The 17,863-nt window shown below is 50.1% G+C and overlaps 1 protein-coding gene across 7 annotated transcripts; it reads left to right on the top strand.

Moving 5' to 3' along the window:
* The first annotated feature begins 2,310 nt into the window (after nt 1-2,310).
* usp6nl (USP6 N-terminal like) lies at nt 2,311-16,768 on the top strand. 7 transcript variants are annotated; one of them, XM_086022329.1, is made up of 14 exons: nt 2,311-2,818; nt 4,957-5,045; nt 10,634-10,707; nt 10,854-10,933; nt 11,013-11,052; nt 11,152-11,232; nt 11,312-11,419; nt 11,494-11,603; nt 11,890-11,938; nt 12,010-12,130; nt 12,189-12,421; nt 12,498-12,597; nt 12,700-12,852; nt 14,400-16,768. In XM_086022329.1, the coding sequence occupies exons 2-14, from the start codon at nt 5,042-5,044 to the stop codon at nt 15,722-15,724; spliced, it is 2,478 nt and encodes an 825-aa protein (XP_085878455.1). In that variant the 5' UTR covers nt 2,311-2,818; nt 4,957-5,041; the 3' UTR covers nt 15,725-16,768. The 7 variants fall into 7 exon arrangements, with proteins under 7 accessions (XP_085878455.1, XP_085878456.1, XP_085878458.1 ...); XM_086022330.1 differs by lacking the exon at nt 2,311-2,818 and adding an exon at nt 3,562-3,786; XM_086022332.1 differs by lacking the exon at nt 2,311-2,818 and adding an exon at nt 4,118-4,308.
* Nucleotides 16,769-17,863: the final 1,095 nt, after the last annotated feature.

The following is a 17,863-nucleotide window of genomic DNA, read 5'->3' as shown; positions in this document are numbered from 1 at the left end:
TTTTCCTTTGTTGAAATTGATTTGATTGGTCATGGGGTCCTTTTTATTTCGTTTATCACATTTTATTTGTTACTTTTAAAATACATCCTTTTAGGATTTTTCTCTTGAGTTATTTTCTCTATCTGTAATATATTATTTTTTATTTTTTCTATTGTATTGCTTTTTTGACTGAGGTTTTTACCGTTTTATTGAATTTGAAAATGTTTAGTTTGTTTTCTGCATTTCATTCTTATATTTTTTTAAAACATTTTTTATTTGGTTGTGTTTATTTTAATGCAGATTTTTAAAAATGATTTCATGTATTGTAAAAAATTATAATAATTCATTGTAAAATAATGAATAATTAAAAAACCTAAATATGTTTCTATAAAAAAAACCTACATGGAAATAAACACGGCCAAATAGAAAAATGTGTAGATAAAAGAAACTGTATAAAAAACAAATTTTAATGTATGCATAATGATCTAATTTTTTTTAAACGACGCAATCCTTCATAAAATACAATAGACCCCACACAAATTGTCCAAACTACGACTCGAGGGCCACATGTGGCCCGCCGGCCACTTTTTAGCAGTCCATTTTTTGCCATGGCCCCGATGCTTTTTTTTTTTTTTTTTTTTTTTAGTGGGGTGGGGTCGGGCAGAGTTAAAAGTGTAGTTTTTGAAAACGTGGGGGGACCTGAGTAATAGGGACTACCACTACGACTACTAAACAAACAACTTGAGAGCTAAACCAGTAAGCAAAGTTGTCTTCATAGCAGTGGGCCGAACAAAGATCATTCCCTCTGCGAAACCAAAATGCTTTGCTCCACTTTCTGCTTCGCGTCAAGGTCCGATTTGTGAACACATCACAGATCAGATCCAAAACCTAAAAATCAAATCAAATTAACGACAGTGCGGAATTGCTTGCTCGACTGATCGGTTTTAACATGTTTAATATGTGTGTGCGCATCCCCGGAGTTCAAAGTTCACGGCGATCATGTTAGCGTCCAACATTAGCCTAGCTGGCGCTAACTCACGCTTGCTCTTGCCGCCTTAATTCTGGCGAGCGTCTTTCCCCTCCAATAAGACGTCAAATCCGCAGCGCCTCTTATGAAATATTGATTGAGAAGTTGAGGCCCGCTAATCTGGCCAGCCTGCCGTTTTCCCATCTCGCTCGATATTACATCTGCGTTATTAGCAAGCCTCACTGCTTGTATTTCCCTGCATCCGTTTCAAAGTTATGAGGATGCTGCTGCTTACTGACTCCGTTTCAACACTAAAAGGTCTGCTTTTTTTTTTTTTGGGGTCGGTCTACGTGTGACTGTCCGGGCCTACCAAATGACGTCATACTGGTTGAGGGCTTGGGTGGGGCCAAGGTTGCCTGCAACTGAGTTGTTCTTGTGAGGCGTTCGGGCTCCGCTTGAGAAAAAGAATGTTTCGCTGGCCTGACAAGAAGGTTTAAAAGAACAATCCTGCTGATGTTCCCACATTCAAGGTAAGCTCCAAATGAACAGGAAGTCCCATTTGCTTGGCCACTTTGGAAGTAACCACCTCTTTGCTTGAAATGCAAAAAAACACAAAAAAACAAGACCCTCAACTGTGCCCTCAAATCCTCTTGTTTTTGCCTTCAACATGATGACGGCTGAAGATCCAAAGAGCGAAAAGACCACTCACTCTCGGGAGCCATTTTTTATTTTTAGAAAAGCAGATCAATGGAAGACATGAAAGCCTCATCGGAGTCATGTTGGATGACGAGGATGAAGAAATCCAGGTCACGATATGGAAATAGCGAAAAGAAAACGGACGGACAGGAAGGTGTCGGCCTATCCGTGTGGATTTGCACACATAAACATGCACGAGTTGAAAAGTCAGGTGAGTTTCTTCATGCTGTGACAGTGCTTTTTCTTTTTTATATTTTTTTGGTTTAAGAAAAAAATACTGTCATCTACTGAGCTGACCTAAGCATCAACAACATGCTTTCAAAGTGGCTTGAGAAAATGTTTAAATTGTCTTTTTTGTTGTTGTTGTTGTTGTTGTGAAGCTTTTCAAAGGCCCTACTTCACCTTTCGCTGAGAATAAAAACTCAAGAGTGTCGCTGACATTCAGCAGGTAATTAAAATGAAGTGTTAATTAAAGTGTTTTTTTCTTCCCTTTTTTGACAAAATGTCAACAGAAGCTCGGTGGGTTCTGAATGAAAAAAAATCTTGATGTGCTTCAACGGCGCTTTGCTGCTCTCTTGTGGTCATTTGAGGTACTTCGCCAGCATGCCAATAAGAAGGAAGACTTGCAGCATTCAATCGGCATTCTTGATCTCCACGTTCAAGAGTGAAAAGTCAGACCATGTATAAGGACACTCTGTCTTTAGTAGTAGAACAATTCAGTCACTAGTAGAACGACTAGGGTTCGCCAGTAGAGCCCTGTGTCTTAGTAGCCATGTTTTTCGACTACTTGGTTCAGTTTGTGGCCGACAGGTGCTAAATGTGCTGCACTAGTAATATTTTTTTCGCTGGGGATTTCTGTGGGAAATGATACTTGAAATTGTACTTTTGTGGGAATATTTCTGGGTGTGAGTGCAAGTTCGGATAAGTCCAGTGGTGCCGAGAACAATTAAAAAAAAAAAAAAATCGAGAGACCGTTGGCGTCCGCTTGTCCTGATGCCTGGAGGTGAACCCGGAAGTGGCTCGCGGAGGGGTCGTGCGGCGCATCGCTACCGTGCGGCGCATCGCTACCTGGCTGACTGACGTCCTCCTCCGCGGCAGAGTTTGAGAAGTGGCCCGGACTTCCTGGTACATGGCTGACCAGGGAAGGAGACGCGCCGGCGTCGAGTTGAACGCAAGGTGAGGCTCGGGGTTGGCCGGCTGAGCGGGGGTGCGATTTGCAAGTTGTCGTCCGGGCTGGGGGCATCTGTCCGGGAATAGGGGGGAGGGCTCCGCGGGCTGCACAGACTGACTGGCGGCGGATCTCCGTTCTACCTTGGTGAAGGCCACTCAAACATGGCTTAACTCGACTTTACTGGGAGTCTTCTTACATCCGTCGGCGTATTTGCATTTTGATTTAAAAAAAAAAAAAAAAAAAAAAGCTCACGGTCAATTTTATGATTGTAAACTTTGTATTTATTTGCAATCACCGAGGCCTACCTAGCGAACCCACCAGTGTGGATCAAGCCGACTAGCACGAGTCGCTTTCCGGTGTGTTCCTTCAAAATAAATGTGTACGAATTTGATTAGTTGAGCGTGTGGAACGTGTCGCGAATTTGTATACGCGTTCTTAGCAGGGCGCCAAATATTTGAAGAGATTTGTTAATGTAAACCCTCCAAAAGACAGGTTAAGAGTTTTGTTGTATGTTCGTTGAGTGGTTTGTGACAGCTCTAGCTGTTGTGAAATGCGCTATACAAATTGTATTGTATTGTATTAATTCGAAAGGTAAACCAGTGCAGTTCCGGTTGAGATTTGTCTATAATGTGGCAATTGACGCCCTCTCCTCCCATCACGTCCATCATTACGTCAGTACCCCCCCGAGCCCCATTCGCGGCTTCTAATTGGCTCTCAAGGTGAGTCCCGCGGCTGTCGATTGGCCGAGACTGGTTGTCAGTCAATGTAACGCGCTCGTGGTGGCCGCTCACCGATGCTATGCTAGCGTCAACGAAATGGGACACTTACCTGATTTTTTACGCACTTTTAATTGAAAACAAAATGACGAAAGCGGCGAACACGCCTTATTGATTGGTTTTGGGCAAAGCTCGGTCTGTCTGGAGAGGAAGGACGGTGTTACTGTTTTGAAGTCAAGTTCCTAGACGAAGCTCAGGTGAATACATTTTCACAATAAGAAGGGGAAACGTCTGTCGAGATAAATTGGTCATTTGAGTTCAAGTTATCACTGTGCTACGTAAAATTGACGTCAATATTCACAAATAGTTGTCTGCATATTGTGTGTTGTCATGTAATGTTGCATACCTGAAACTAATTCTTGATATCTTTTCGTTTCCTGTTCACAAACATAATTCTTATTCCATCTAACAGTCATGAACCGTGTGAGGAAGGATGACGTAATAGTTAACTATGCAGTTCTCCTCAGGCTTATTTTGATAAGGGTGACAGGAAGTGATGTGATTTGCTTGAGAGTGGTGTATTTCCATTCCTCCTGTCCTGCTTCGGGATTATGCAGCTTAGCTGCAGTTGGAAGCTTTGCACTTGGAAAACAACGTTTGTGTGTGTGTGTGTGTGCGCGCGTGTAGGAGTGTGACGCAGAAAACCAGCAGGCCGGGCGGGACACACGTCACCCGGCCGGCAGGCCCTGGTCATCGTCAGCTCACCGCCCGTCTTCCCGGTGTGTGATGACAGCAGCAGGATGTGTCGAGCTGCGGCTATTTGCCTCGTCAGCTTTTACTGGACACATCTTTTTCGCATTTGAGGGATCAGCTTGCCCACTGACAAAGCAACATTCACGCAAAAATTTGGCAATTGTTATGATTAAATTGTCAAAAAAAGAAGAGAGAAAAAACAGCGGAAAAAATGCCCATTGTGGTGCAGTGTTGTTTAATGTAAGACATGTTGACATCATGCCACAAGATGACACACAGGCAACTTGAATGGCTCAGTGCAGAGCAGTCGTCTCCCAACTCAGAGGTTGAGGGTTTGATCCCCGGCCCTTGTCAACGTGTCCTTGAGCAAGGGACCCAACCCCCAGTTACTCCTGATGCCGCATCATCAGTAGCTGAATGTGGAGTCAGTGTTGAAGCGCTTTGAGTGCCTTGTAAGGTGGAAAAGCGCCAAACAAGTCAAAGGCCTGTTATCAAAGAAGTTGTGTTGAATTTGGATGTCAACAGAAAAAGGTGTGGGACTCCAGCCGCAATGTGTATACTTGGTGATTTTTGTTGTTGTTGTTGTTGTTGTTGTTAATCCCTCCAATTTGTCTGTGTTGCTAACGGCACGCTTTCTTCAAGTGTGTGACGAGTCGTTTTGTTTGCGTGTGCAGGTCATGAGTGCCTCGAGGAAGGAGAAAGTGGAGAACGAACGCACCCGTCCGGAGATTCGCCTCGGCCCGCCGCCGGGCTCCCACCATGAGTGAGTTAAAGGCTTCACTTACTTGATTTCATAATCTGCATGCAGAAAAATGACATTCCTCAGAAATTCCCAAAGAACCCACTAGCATGCTTTGAAGTATCAAAGCGTATCTTGGAGTCAAGGTGCCTTAATGACAGATGGGCCAGTGGAAGCCTGACCAGGTCAAAATGTGACTTCTCTCCCCAGTTGGCAATTTGATTGTGGGTAATTCGCCGATATGATTAATCAAGTTCCAACCTTGCCGGCATGGTTTTGTTGTGTTGTGCAAAACATTCATTGTGCTACATTTTGAGAATTTGGGAAAGTCAGCATTTGCTACATGTTCAAGTTTGGGCTTGACCAATTGAATTTACTAAATATACAAAGTACCTTTCATTTGTTTTTTTCCCCCCCCCCTTAAAAGTAATAATATGAAAGGAAGTTGAACGTGGTGTTAAACGGTCATCACAAAGTCACAAATGATGAGGACAAATTTCCATCTGGCGCGACACGGCTCTTTGGCTGTCAGTGGCGATGCGACAATCGCTGCGAAGAGACGGCGGCGGGGGTGTCATTGGCCCCCTCGCTCATGACTGGCGCTGCAAAGCATGACGGGAGAGAGCAGGCCCGCACCCGCCCGGACCTCCCAGGGGGAGATAATGAGCCCAAACCCAACGCAGGCCGATCGCCGCTTTGGCTGGGATCGAATCCGCGCCAGATGAAAGAGGAGGGGGGGCGGGGGGTGCGGGGGGGGGTTGCAGTTGAATTTGACTTAAGAACACTTGGACGCCTCCAACCGAGATAGCCGGCGGGGGTCTTAAATCCCTTTCAGTGGCAGGAGGTCGGGGTGGGGGGGGTGCTCTGTTGCTAGGGCAACCAACGTGGACTGTTGGGCAATTACATTAAGCAAGCGCAGTTGGAGTAAAGTGCTGCTGCGCACCTTCAACATCGTTACCGCCAAAACGCGTGTGTGCGTGGGGGGGGGGATATTGTGAGTGATGAAAATGGAAGAAAACAAGAATGATGAGCGGGGGGAGGAGCGGGGGGCCAAGCCCTTCACAATTTTTGTGGGTGTCCAAGCTCCGCCCCTCCCGCCCTTTTCATGTGTGTGGTTAAGGCACCAAAAGACTCGAGCGGCACAAAGCTTGAATCTTCTCTCGTTTGTGATGTCATTTAGCATCTTTTGGTTGTTTGTGTCTTAATGCCAACCACATGGCACAAAATGTCTCCACTGAATAATTGATGCGTCCCTTTTGATGAAGTCTCAGTCCGAGCCTGCTCGCGATGTTGATATCCGGAGCTGGTTAGGCTAATTAGGTTGGCGGCATTTATAGGCAGACAAAGCCTTTTAAATTGCATCCCGTCCGCTTTTTGTTTTTGTTTTTTTTAGCTAGCGCCCATTCAAGTTGCTCGCCGTCGTTTGGAAAAATAATGTCTGCTCGATGTTCCTGCTGTGGCATTTGCCATCCGCTTTGCGTCTTGACTGCGTCCTGTCGGGCCTGTTTTGATGTCACGGTGACACGTTGACCCGTTTGACGACATGTCGGGCCAAAGAAGGTTCTGCTCGATTGACAGGCGGGCCAAGCTCGAGTTCAGGATGAGCATTTGTGGAATTTGCCGAGTCGAGTGGAGAACTCGCTTGTTGGAAAGTAGTCCTTGTTGTCTCTCGTGTCGCCGCTGACATGACAGGAAGGAAGCTTTGCAGGAGTATGATTACATCTGGAGGAAATGAAGCCTGCGGGCATGAGCGCTTTAAAGTACGCACGAGGCCATGCCGCTGACATACCTGAGCACTGGCACCCCGAGTACAACACTCAACTCCCCAAGTCAAGCGTGGAAATGAAAATGTCAGCTCACAGTGGAAATTCGCCGCCATGCTCCCAAACATGTTTTCTTATTATCATAATGCCCAGAATCTAACAAGGGGTGGCGATGCATCACGGGATGTATGTGCCTTTCTTTCGCCTCCCTTTGAGATGAGGGCACCAAAGCGCCCGTCGCTCCACTTGGCAAGAAAAGGGCCGACTGGCTTTCCGGTGGGATACGCGAGAGCGATCTCCAACGCAGCCCGAAGCGCTGCACAAAATGTCCGCCACAGCCTAGCAACCGGGAGCGGGAGGCATGGCAACGCGGCTAATTAGACCTTCCGGCTCGTGGCGCCAGGACACGCCGCCCGTCACCCGCGCCGCGCCGCGCATGCGCTTGACCCTTTGTCGCGGCGCCGAGGATGCTGGGAAATGGAGTTGGTGCCACGAGAGTGTCAGGAATCAAATCATCCTTTAAAAAAAAAAAAAATGGCTTGAAAGACATTTTAAAAGAGCAACATGTACAGTTAATTTCTCATATTTCTAAAAAAAAAAATGCTCTAATTTTTAATATAAATCAAATAAAACAATGGATTAACTCAAAATGAATGCGCAAATAGAATAATGTGCAAAAAAGTAACAATGCTTTTGAAAAATGAAATGACACTTAAAAAAAAAGAAACGTTGTAGAAACATTAAATAACACTTAAAAAAAATTAATAGTTGAACAAGTAATCCTTCAAAACACTTCATTGAGAAAGTTTGAAGTTGGTTCAACCTCCAAGCAACAAATTGTGTCTGTTTTGTTGTCGTCGTCGTCGTGCCTAATCAATTGCCTGGCGAGCGTTTGTGTGATTCCTTAATGAGCTGGTTAGAAAGTGCGAGGGCGCGCTTCCTGCCACCCTGCCTTCTTCCGGCCTCCCTCGGGAGGGGGGGAGGGGGGGAGCCAGAGCTGAAGTGAAGGCGCACGTTCATTTCAATTGAAAGGACGTGTGGCGGCAAGAGGAGGAGGAGGAGGAGGAGGAGGAGGAGGCCTGCCCCTTTGAAGCTCCCCACCGCCGATTCGCTTTCTATTCATGACGAGAGCTTGCGAGGACGCGCGGGCAGCATGCGAGCGGCGGCAAGGCGACGCCGAGCAGGGCGGACGGGAGCCAGCATGATTCCCGACGAGGCGGGACGGAGCCCCCCAGCCCGGGACCCCCCCGGCGCCCCGCGGCGGTGAGGCAGCATGCAGGTGCTGCAGATGGTCAAGGAGCTGGTGTCGCCGTCGCGGCGCCCCGCGGCCGCCGCTGCCGCCCTTGGAGGTGTGTTTTGCCTTGGCTCGTCACCGCCACAACTTTGCGAGCAAGCGGCACAAAGCGTTCAACTCGACGCGCAAATGACCAACAACTCCTTGGATCAGGCATCGTTCTTCCGCGCTGAGACAACTTGTTCAAGTTCTTCAAATTGTCCGAATCCTCGCAATTTTTCGGGAAAGCGGATTGAATCTCTTGCAAAATAAAGCCGTTGCAAATGTCAGCTTTTACTTTGGGAAACATTTGGGCTGATTTTCTGACGGATGTTCCAGACCAGACGACTTGAATTCAATGGTCCTTCATTTCCGTTTCTGCATTTTCGGCATTGTCACGTGGAGGTTGTCTCATGTTTTTGACGAAATGACTTGGTCTTACTTGGTCCTTTTGTACTTTTTCACTTCGGGCAATTTTGAGACACAGCTAGCTGCCTTGCTAGCCAAGAGGATTAGCCTATGCAAACACAATCATCAACATGTTCCAGCATCTTTTTGTCATGTTTTGCCTGCATTCCTTTAGTACATTGTCATCCAACACTTGAGCGTCTCTTTAAGCGGTTGTTACTGCTTGTGTCTCTTAAGCTTGTTTTGTTAACTCTAGTAGCACATTTTGTTAGCGCTAGTCTCACTTTAGCATGTTTTCTTACCTCGTGTATGGATTTGGCGCAAATTCATTAGCTCTGGTATCACTTTGGCTCATTTTGTTAGTGCAAGTGTCAATTTAGCATGTCTCGTTAGCTCCTGTGTCACTTCAACACAATTTGTGAGCGCTCTTCTTTAGCATTAAGTTTAGCATGTTTTGTTCTTCCTAGCCTAGGCTAACATTAGCATGTTTTGTCAGCACTAGGCAGGTCACGGTTCACTCAAGCCCCGATTTGATTTTCAGTTCCCGATTTTCGATTCGATTTTTTTCAAAATTGCTACCGTGCTTGTCTCTGTGCACTAGTGTGGTTCTGCAGCCATCCACAAACGCAATACGCAATGATGTTTTCGCGCAAAAGCATAATTTGATCTACACTTTGAAAATGTGCTATGCATCTGGAATGAAAAAAACCTTTCAAGATATCATTTTGTAGATTAATTTAATCAAGTGGATTTTCGATGAATCGAATCGATCCATTGGGGCGAATCGATTTTAAATCCACTCATCGTTACATCCCTAGTTAGCACTGTTCTGTCGAAAAACTTTGGCTTCTTTGGTTAGCGCCATTCTCGCAACCCCGCACCGCCCGCCGCCGAGCCCTAGCAAGCTTTTAATGGCCGTCCTCCGTCATCGCGCCGTTCTCTTCATGTCGGGGTGAAAAGCGAGCAGAAGTGAAACGTGCTCTTTGCGGAGGCCCGTCGTCCGTGGCGGCGCTCAGCCGTCCAACAGACGGGTTTGTTGTTCTCGTCGTCGTTTGGGTGGGGGAATGTCGCGGGTGGGAATGAGGACGCACGGCAACAGGCGCTCGCATTGTGAGCGCTCACGCCGGTCGCCGGCGCTCGGATTCCGACTTGGTGGCGATGGGGTAGGTCGCAGGGGTGCTCGCCGCTCGCCGCGCGCGTTTCAGGGATGACGTCCCCGCCCGAAGGCTGCCCGAGAGGTAAGGACGCCATTGCTAGAGCGTGCCGACACTTGTGGTGTGTGTGCATTTCAGTTTGTTTGCGGACTGAGTGACAGGCACATCTTGTTGTTGACTTCTGATGGCGTCATAGTTCGCCACAAACAAACAGCGCACTGTCATCATCATTGGAATGGTTTGAACCGCTCAAAAGAATTGGAAATGACAGCTGAATATACAACATTTCGAAATGTTGGGCTCTCGTGTTTTATCCTTCTTTTGAACATGTAGAAACTGGAGGTAAATACCAACCAAAAAATAAAAATTGGGGGCAAGAAAGCAGTTGTGTTGTTGCCTGTGCGCCTTTGAGCGGTTTGGGCGTCACTTCGGTTGTATTTTGCCTGCACTCGAGCAAACACAACGGCTGAGGCGGCCGCCAACAAAAGACGGCAAACGAGATCTCGGCTCTCGCCCTGCGCTAACGAAGTTGTGGTAACTGATTGTTGTTATTGAGCAGCCGGAGGACGCGGGAGCGCTTGACAACGCTGGAAAGCTTGTTATGCTAATCATGCTCATTGTAAGTTGATAAAGTGTGATTTTATTTGTATTATTTTTTTTTATTATTACCAATTTCAGATGCATTCTAGGTTGAAAGTGTGAGGGGGGGTTGCGACATCAGGACCGAAACAGGGCTCAAGTGTCCGAAAAGGGTCAGGCGGAATTCCTGTGGTGGTCACTATGGAAACGTGACTGACTTTGCCAAATCGTCTTGGTGTTTCGCGACGCTAACAAAAACCGAAGGCGCCGTTTTCTTTTGATTTCTCCGTGACTGAGACATGAAAATGTTTGTCCAAGGTCAAACATTTGTTCGACATGTTTCCCAAGCATTCTTCTGGAGAGCACTCCACTGTTTTGCTTTGCCTGTTTTCTTCACCTTTGTCTTCATTCTCTCTCCTCTCCTGCGTGTGTCAGCGTCTGACAGCGATCAGGATGCCGCCCTGAAACTGGAGCAGGAACGGGCTGAGATCGTGGCCAAATATGAAAAGGTTAGCACCCTTTCGTCACGCGAGCGCTTGATTCCGTTTGCCACTCGAGTGAGTCTGTCGAAGGTGGAGAACGCTTGGACACCGTCGTACTTTTGTTCTCGCAGCCCCGCCTGCAGTCAATGTGCCACAATGTGTTTTTGTTCCAGGGCAAAGAGGCCAGCGTGGAGCCCTGGGAGGACACAAACTTCAACCTGTACAAGGTCATCGACCGCTTTGGCTTTGTGCAGTAAGGACGCGCGCGCGCGCACGTTGTGCACGTACCGTCGGCAAATGGCTCAATCTCGTTCATCTTTGTTGTTTTGAAGCCAGAACGAGCTTCCGTCCTACGACTCGCTGGAGGAAAAGGTCATCAATCTTGTACTAATTGCAGCACCCTGTAAAAAAAAAAAAAATGTTGAAAATTGTATTGGTTGATGAAGAACCCGTTTTGAATGGCACGCGCAGCACAAGCACACAGAATTGGAGAGGACCAGCAAGTGGCTGAAGATGCTGAAGAGTTGGGACAAGTACAAGAACAGTGACAAGGTGATTCGTCCTTCTTGATGGCGACGGCGTCCGTTGTCGTCCGGAAGGCCCCGTTGATTGATTTGTGCCTCCCGCCCAGCTTGTGCGGAGGATCTACAAGGGAATCCCGCTGCAGCTGCGGGGAGAAGTGTGGTGCCTGCTGCTGGACATTCCCAAAATCAAGGAGGAGAAGAAGGACTTCTACGAGGTGCCCCGCCCGCCGCCAACCGCCGCCTGCCGCTCTTGTGTGTGACTCCCGTCTTGTTTTTGGGTGCGCTCCAGAAGCTGAAGGCCAGAGCCAAGGGCTCGTCGCCGGACATCCGCCAAATCGACCTGGACGTCAACAGAACCTACAGGGATCACATCATGTTCATGCACCGCTACGACGTCAAGTGGGTCCCTCGCAGAACGCAAAGGCGCCGGCCGCCTGCCTTTTAAAACGAGCTCGGTAGTGCCCGGTGGAATGTACAAGGCAAACGCTGCCCCCGGAGCCACTTTCGCCGAGCAACGTGCAATTTGGTTGCGAGTCGACTCTAAAGAGGGAAAAAAAAAAAAACAAAAAAAAAAAACCGAGATTGCTCAGTGCCCCCCCACTAGTTGAATGGCAAACAGTTCATCGAGTCAGCTGCGTCTGGCTAGCCATGTTTCCGATTTTGTCTTTTTTGTTTTGCTTTGCAGGCAGCAGGCTCTGTTCCACGTCCTGACGGCCTACTCCATGTACAACATGGTGAGCCCTGTGGGAAGGCGTCTTGAGCGAGCGCAAGCGGCGTTCCTCACGGCGCGTGTGCGTGTTTGCAGGAGGTTGGCTACTGCCAGGGCATGAGTCAGATCACGGCGCTGCTGCTCATCTACATGAACGAAGAAGACGCCTTCTGGGCTTTGGTCAGGCTGCTGTCGGGACACAAGCACGCCATGCACGGTGGGGAGCCCTGACCGCCGGGTCGGGGGAGGATTCTAATCCCGCTCCTCTTCCGCAGGGTTTTTCGTCCCCGGCTTCCCCAAGCTGATGCGCTTCCAGGAGCACCACGACCGCATCCTGAAGAAGTTGATGCCCAAGCTCAAGCGTCACCTGGTGAGCGACACGCGGGGATCCCTTGCCCTTTTTGAAAAGTCGGCTCATGGCCCGTCCCCCGTCCCCCCGCAGGACGGCCAAGAGGTCCTGACCAGCCTGTACACCATGAAGTGGTTCTTCCAGTGCTTCCTGGACAGAGTGAGCGCCTCGCAAAAGGCACCGCTGACCTCGCAAACAAAGCGCAAACGTCTGCACTTTGCTTTTGTCCTCCCAGACTCCCTTCACGCTCACTCTCAGGATCTGGGACATCTACATGCTGGAGGGGGAAAGAATTCTTCCCGCCATGTCCTACACCGTCCTCAAACTGCACAAGAGTGAGTCGGCACCGGCGCGCCTCGCTCGCCAATGCCAACGAGCGCGGATTCGGTGGGCAAATTTGCAGCGAGTGTTTGTGAGCCAAGCCGCCTTGTCCCCAGAGCACCTGCTCAAGTTGTCCATGGAGGAGCTGGTGGACTTCCTGCAGGTCACCTTGTCCAAAAATTTCTTTTTCGACGACGACTTTGTGGTGGAGCAGCTGCAAGGCTCCATGACGGAGCTGCGAAGGGCTAAGCTGGAGCTGCCCGCACCAGGTAGCGCTTTTTGCCGCCGTTGAGAAATTGGAGCGCGGTGAACCCCCCCCCACCTCTCCGCCCCCCCCGTTTATTGTTGACTGAAAAGCAGACACATGATAGCATGCGCTCAATATAATAATGAAAGTGCGTCAGCTCAGTGCTAACAGTGTGAAACACTATAGACAGGCTAACCCAAATTAGCATTGATGTTACACAAATTCCAATCCCAATTATGGAGCACTAACACGTTGTATTTTAGACACCGCAATGTTTAACCGAACCACACACATCATTTGTTTGCTAGCTTGACGCGAAATGCCGTAGACAGGCTCACCCAAATTAGCATCGGCGTTGCAGTCATTGGAGCCTTTTCTCAACAATTGCAACAACTTGCAGCAACGCACACAACAAGAAAGACTTGTCTGTCTTCCCGTTGAGCTCGGTGCCGCCCGGCACGCTGTGGCCCGACGCGGTACTGCAACTGCAAATTCCAACTCGTCGTATTCAAAAGATGCCTCGAAAGGTTTCGCCAGTTTGTGGCGGACGCGAGCGTTCCAGTGCGATTTGTCGGGGGTTCACTGTCGCGCTTGTCATTTGTCTTCTGCTTAACCTTCCTCTCTTCTTGCTCTTCTTCCGAACAAACGTTAGTCAAGCACTACAAAAAGGTGGCCGCGAGTGGGGGCCACATTCACTCCTACGACACCAACCGGTGGGATTTCCTGACTGCTCTCTCTCTCTCTCTCTCTCTCTCTCTCTCTCTCTCTCTCTCTGTCCCTCTCTCACTCTTTCTCCTCATGTCCATCCGTCTGGCAGTCCGTCCGTCCGTCCTGTCTGTGGCTTGTCTGTCCAGCGCGCGGGTCTTAGCCGGCGGCACGACCTTTACGTTGAGACGCCTTGCTTTTGTGTGGAGCCCCTCCATTGGCTGACGCTGCTTCTCTTTTGTCGCTCTCATTTTGTAAACAATGCACAAGCCCAACATGTTGTTGCGCTCGATGGCGGAAGGAAGACATATCGTCGTGCTCAGCCGGGCAGCACATTTTCCCCACCGTAGAAAATGAACATCTTGGGGCCCGCCTTGAATTTGGGGAAATTCAGCCCATTGCAAACATGCGATATGCTAGACAACGCGTCAATCATGAGTAGATGCCGTCCCAAGAAGCCGTGACGCAGGGAGGCGGCCATTTTGGCTGATTTCCGGGGATCCTTCCCCCCGGGGAATTGCGGTTGGAAAAGTGCGCCCTTGACGCCACGTGCGCTCGCATTTAGCCAGAGGCCTTCCTGCGGCGACCGCCTCGTCGCCGGACTCCGGCAGTCCCGTTCGGTGCCGAAGCCCCCCGGGCGACTTTCCAAAGAATTCCCACCATCCTCGGACCCAAGTGTCTTTGAGTTTTGTGTCGTTGATGTGTCGTCCTGAATGTAACTGTCCTTCTTTGGCAGTGGACTTGCATGACTCCATGTCCTCCGTTGTGATGTGACTCTGCACCGCCCCCTCCGCTAACGACTTTGCTTTCCGTGGCATTCCCGGTCGGACTTTTCCTTCATTCGCTCTGTTTGTTGTCCCGCAGGTCAAGATGAGGAGTTCCCCAAAAAGCCTCTGGGCCAGCTTCCCGAGCCGGCGGCGAACCACGTCGGCAACGGCCGGAGCCGCGCGCAGCCGGCCGAGCACCCGAAGCCGCCCACTCCGGTGCCGGGCGGTCACCCCCCGAGTCGCTCGCGCCGGGACTCGCTGGACAAGTCCATGCGCCGGCGCAAGGCCGCCGACGCCAGGGACGGTCCCCTTAAGGTGGCCTCCAATGGGCGGCACTTGCCGGAACGAGGGGCAACGCCCACCCCCAGGCCGCTGAGAGACGGTGCGGCCAACTACAACGCCGACGGCGCTCACCGAGACGTCGGGCCCCGCTGGTTCAAGCCCTCCGAGACCAAGCTGGAAGCGGCCAAAGCCATGGCGGCCCGGGAGAACCGGGCAGGGGCGGGGGACGCCCACTCCGGCCAGGACGACGCCGCCCAGCAGGCCGAGCGCCGGCCGCGGTCCGAGGGCTCGCTTCCGGGCGCCAACCGCGCCTCCAACGCCTCCCAGTACGACAACGTACCAGGCCTGCCGGAGCCTGACTTTGAGATCGTGGAGCTGGAGAGACCCCCGACCAGGATGCGGACTCCTCATAGTGAGACACCCTCGTACGGCGTGGCGGCCAGAGCTCCCAGCTACGGCGCCAATGTGTTTTCGCCGCAGTCTGAGTCCAGGATGCCCTCGCACTCTCCTCCGCTCTCATTGGCCCACCATCATCCAGCGGGGGTCCAGACCCGCTTCCCCGTCAACCACAACCACTACCGGGCGCCGACCGAGGTCCCCATCCTTCACCCGGGGTCGAGACACTACAACGCGGCCGCCGGGGATCAAACCCGCTCCACCGGCAGGCCACCGGCCAACGACATCTCCCCGGAGCGGGTCCTCATGAACTACCTGGCGACCCACCGCAGGGAGCCGCCGCACGACCGGCGCAGTCCCAGACCGCCCCCCTTGCAGATGGAGCCCCGGGGGAGCGCCACCCCCATCTACCTGCAAAAGCTCACCTCCACCGCACAGGTCCACGCCGCTTTGGACTACAGATTGGAGGGGCGCGTCCAGTACGTCCCGGAAGGGCGAGCCCCCGGGTCCCAGTGGGGCCCGGAGGAACCGCCGCCGCAGTCACCGGGCGGGATGCCCCGCTCGCCCAGCTTCCAGAGAGCCCAGATGTCTCCCGTGGAGGTGTTTGAGTTCCCGGACGACGGCGGCGGCGGCGGCGGGACGCGAAGGGCGGTCGTGCACCAACAGCTCCCCCGGCTGTTCGGAGGAGCGCACTACAGGCATGCGCAGGAGGCCTTTGCCATGCAGGAGTCCATGCTGCTCTGACCGCAGCGGCAGCCACGTGGAAGGCCGCTCGAGCGCTCACGTCGCTGCACTCGTTGGCTCCTTGTGCGATTCAGTGCACTAGTAGAACAACCGCTTCCTACTAGTCCCCTTTTTTCACTACTGACTCGGGCAGAAATGCTCAGGCGGCTTCTCGTGCCGAGGGCAAGTCAGAGGCATGCCGGCCTCTCACCTTTTTACGTTCGACAGGGAATTCAAAACTTACAAAGAAAGACTGAAGATTTTATTTTATTTTTGAATGTAGATCTTAACAAGAGGCCAGAGTATAAATATATACATATATCTTTTAGAGTTGTATACGTACAGAGTTTTTGTTAATTGTCTTGAGGTGAGAGACATACAAAAAGTGAGCGTCCACCTTTATTTTTGTTACTAGAACAAGTTGACACTAGAGCTCAGTTAACACTTGCCGAGGTTTACTTGCAAGCAGAGGAAGGAACTCGAGTCAGCCACCACTCACTGGATAGCATTGACATTTTCCAGCACCTCCGTTTGTTTTTGTTTTTTGTTTTTTTTTGTGTTTTTTACTGAATTACGATGCGTTGACCCCGATTAACTGAAGTGCAATCTATTTAGCTTTTTTGGTTTGAATACACTGTGAGTACTGTACCATGAGGCCAGCCTCGTCTTTTGTTGTTGAGTAGAAACACAAATGTCATTTGTGAGGGCTAATAATAATTTGTTTTTGTGTCTGACAGCGTCACTACATTTGGAATGTAACTTAGATGCCGTGTTTTTTACATTTGTTATTCATATTTGTCTTGAAGATGCTCTTATCTCGACTCGGACGACTTGCGGTCAAAGTTTGCGTGAACTCGTTGCGTTGAGTGTTTTGGTCAACACTGTGGAGTGGACTACTGTTTGGCGTAAACGCGATACGCGTTGGTGACGCATTGGAGCGTTACGTCGTTTTTCTGCTGTGTTCCTGTTTCCGTTTGACATTCCTCAAGTTTTCTTTGTCCAACGACTAACTGCACATGTGCATTTGGATATTTTTGCTTAATAAACAAAAGTTGAAGTGGAAAATGGCACAGCTGTCTCTTTGATGTCTTGTTAAAAACAAAAGCTGGCTGAAGTCTGCCCCCCGGTGGCAAATAGAAGACTTGGCGTGATTCGCGCTGATCATGAACCGGTGCGTGGATGGCTGTTTCAGGATTTAAAAAAATAAAAGTCAGCTGAGGGGAGACCAACCACATACTTTATTCATCCACAAGGGAAATGAATTGTGATCATCAGTAGTCACTACTCTTGGATTTTCACTTGCTGTATGTATTAAGATGCATGTGGAAACTGGCAACACGATCAGATAAATTCTCCCCAAAAATCTGTATTTAATAGCCAGTCCGAGTACCACTGGTAGCGTGCGGACTCCCTCTTGTGGTACATGGGGGGGGGGATCACTCAATGCAATGTCCAAACTGCCATGGAGGGTCGGAGACGGCTGCTGACGGCCGTGATGGCCAGGACCGTCCGTTTGGAGAAATGTAACAGATTTACCCGAAATTCCTGATGGCCACCCCATCACAAGGCAGCAGAAGGAAATAAGATCAAGGGGTGTGCGGGAAGCACTTTGGAAATATTTGAGAAACTTGGTGTGTACTGCATTGTGAAGGTGGGTGACATGGGCGATGGTACGCACTGCAACGTTGCTGCCATTATGTCCACACAGACGCCCAGGTATTGCAGTCATAGTCAACAACCATCATATGGATATGATTTCGGATTCAGGACGTCCTTGATTTTTTTTTTTAATAGACAATCCAGTTAGAGGGCTATGATTTTAACAAACAAGAGCCTGATCATCATAATCTATTATTTTGCCATCATTAATTTCTAAGGACTGTCCAACAAATGAGCGTGCATGCGCTCGCGTGTCCCCTTTGACACCGGCAGCATCCAGTCGCGCAAACCCGGCCCCTCTTCAGCGAAAAAAGGGAGCTCCGTGGAAACGTTCAAGACGCACACATGCCCACCCGTCCGCCGCCGCCGCCGCCGCTGTAGCGCAAACAAGAACGAAAAGAAACAACGAAAGAAGGATAAGGTTGTGAGGGAGTCGGTGGAGCATGTGTTGCTCCAAGCGAGGTGATGGCTGGTGCGTTCGGTGGGTTGGATGTCGGGGGT

This window comes from Filicampus tigris, chromosome 22 (assembly GCF_054856515.1).
Source record: "Filicampus tigris isolate MCC_2025a chromosome 22, RoL_Ftig_1.0, whole genome shotgun sequence".
NCBI lineage: Eukaryota > Metazoa > Chordata > Actinopteri > Syngnathiformes > Syngnathidae > Filicampus > Filicampus tigris.
The sequence above is the reverse complement of the archived record's forward strand: the minus strand, read 5'-3'. Positions and strand labels throughout refer to the sequence as shown.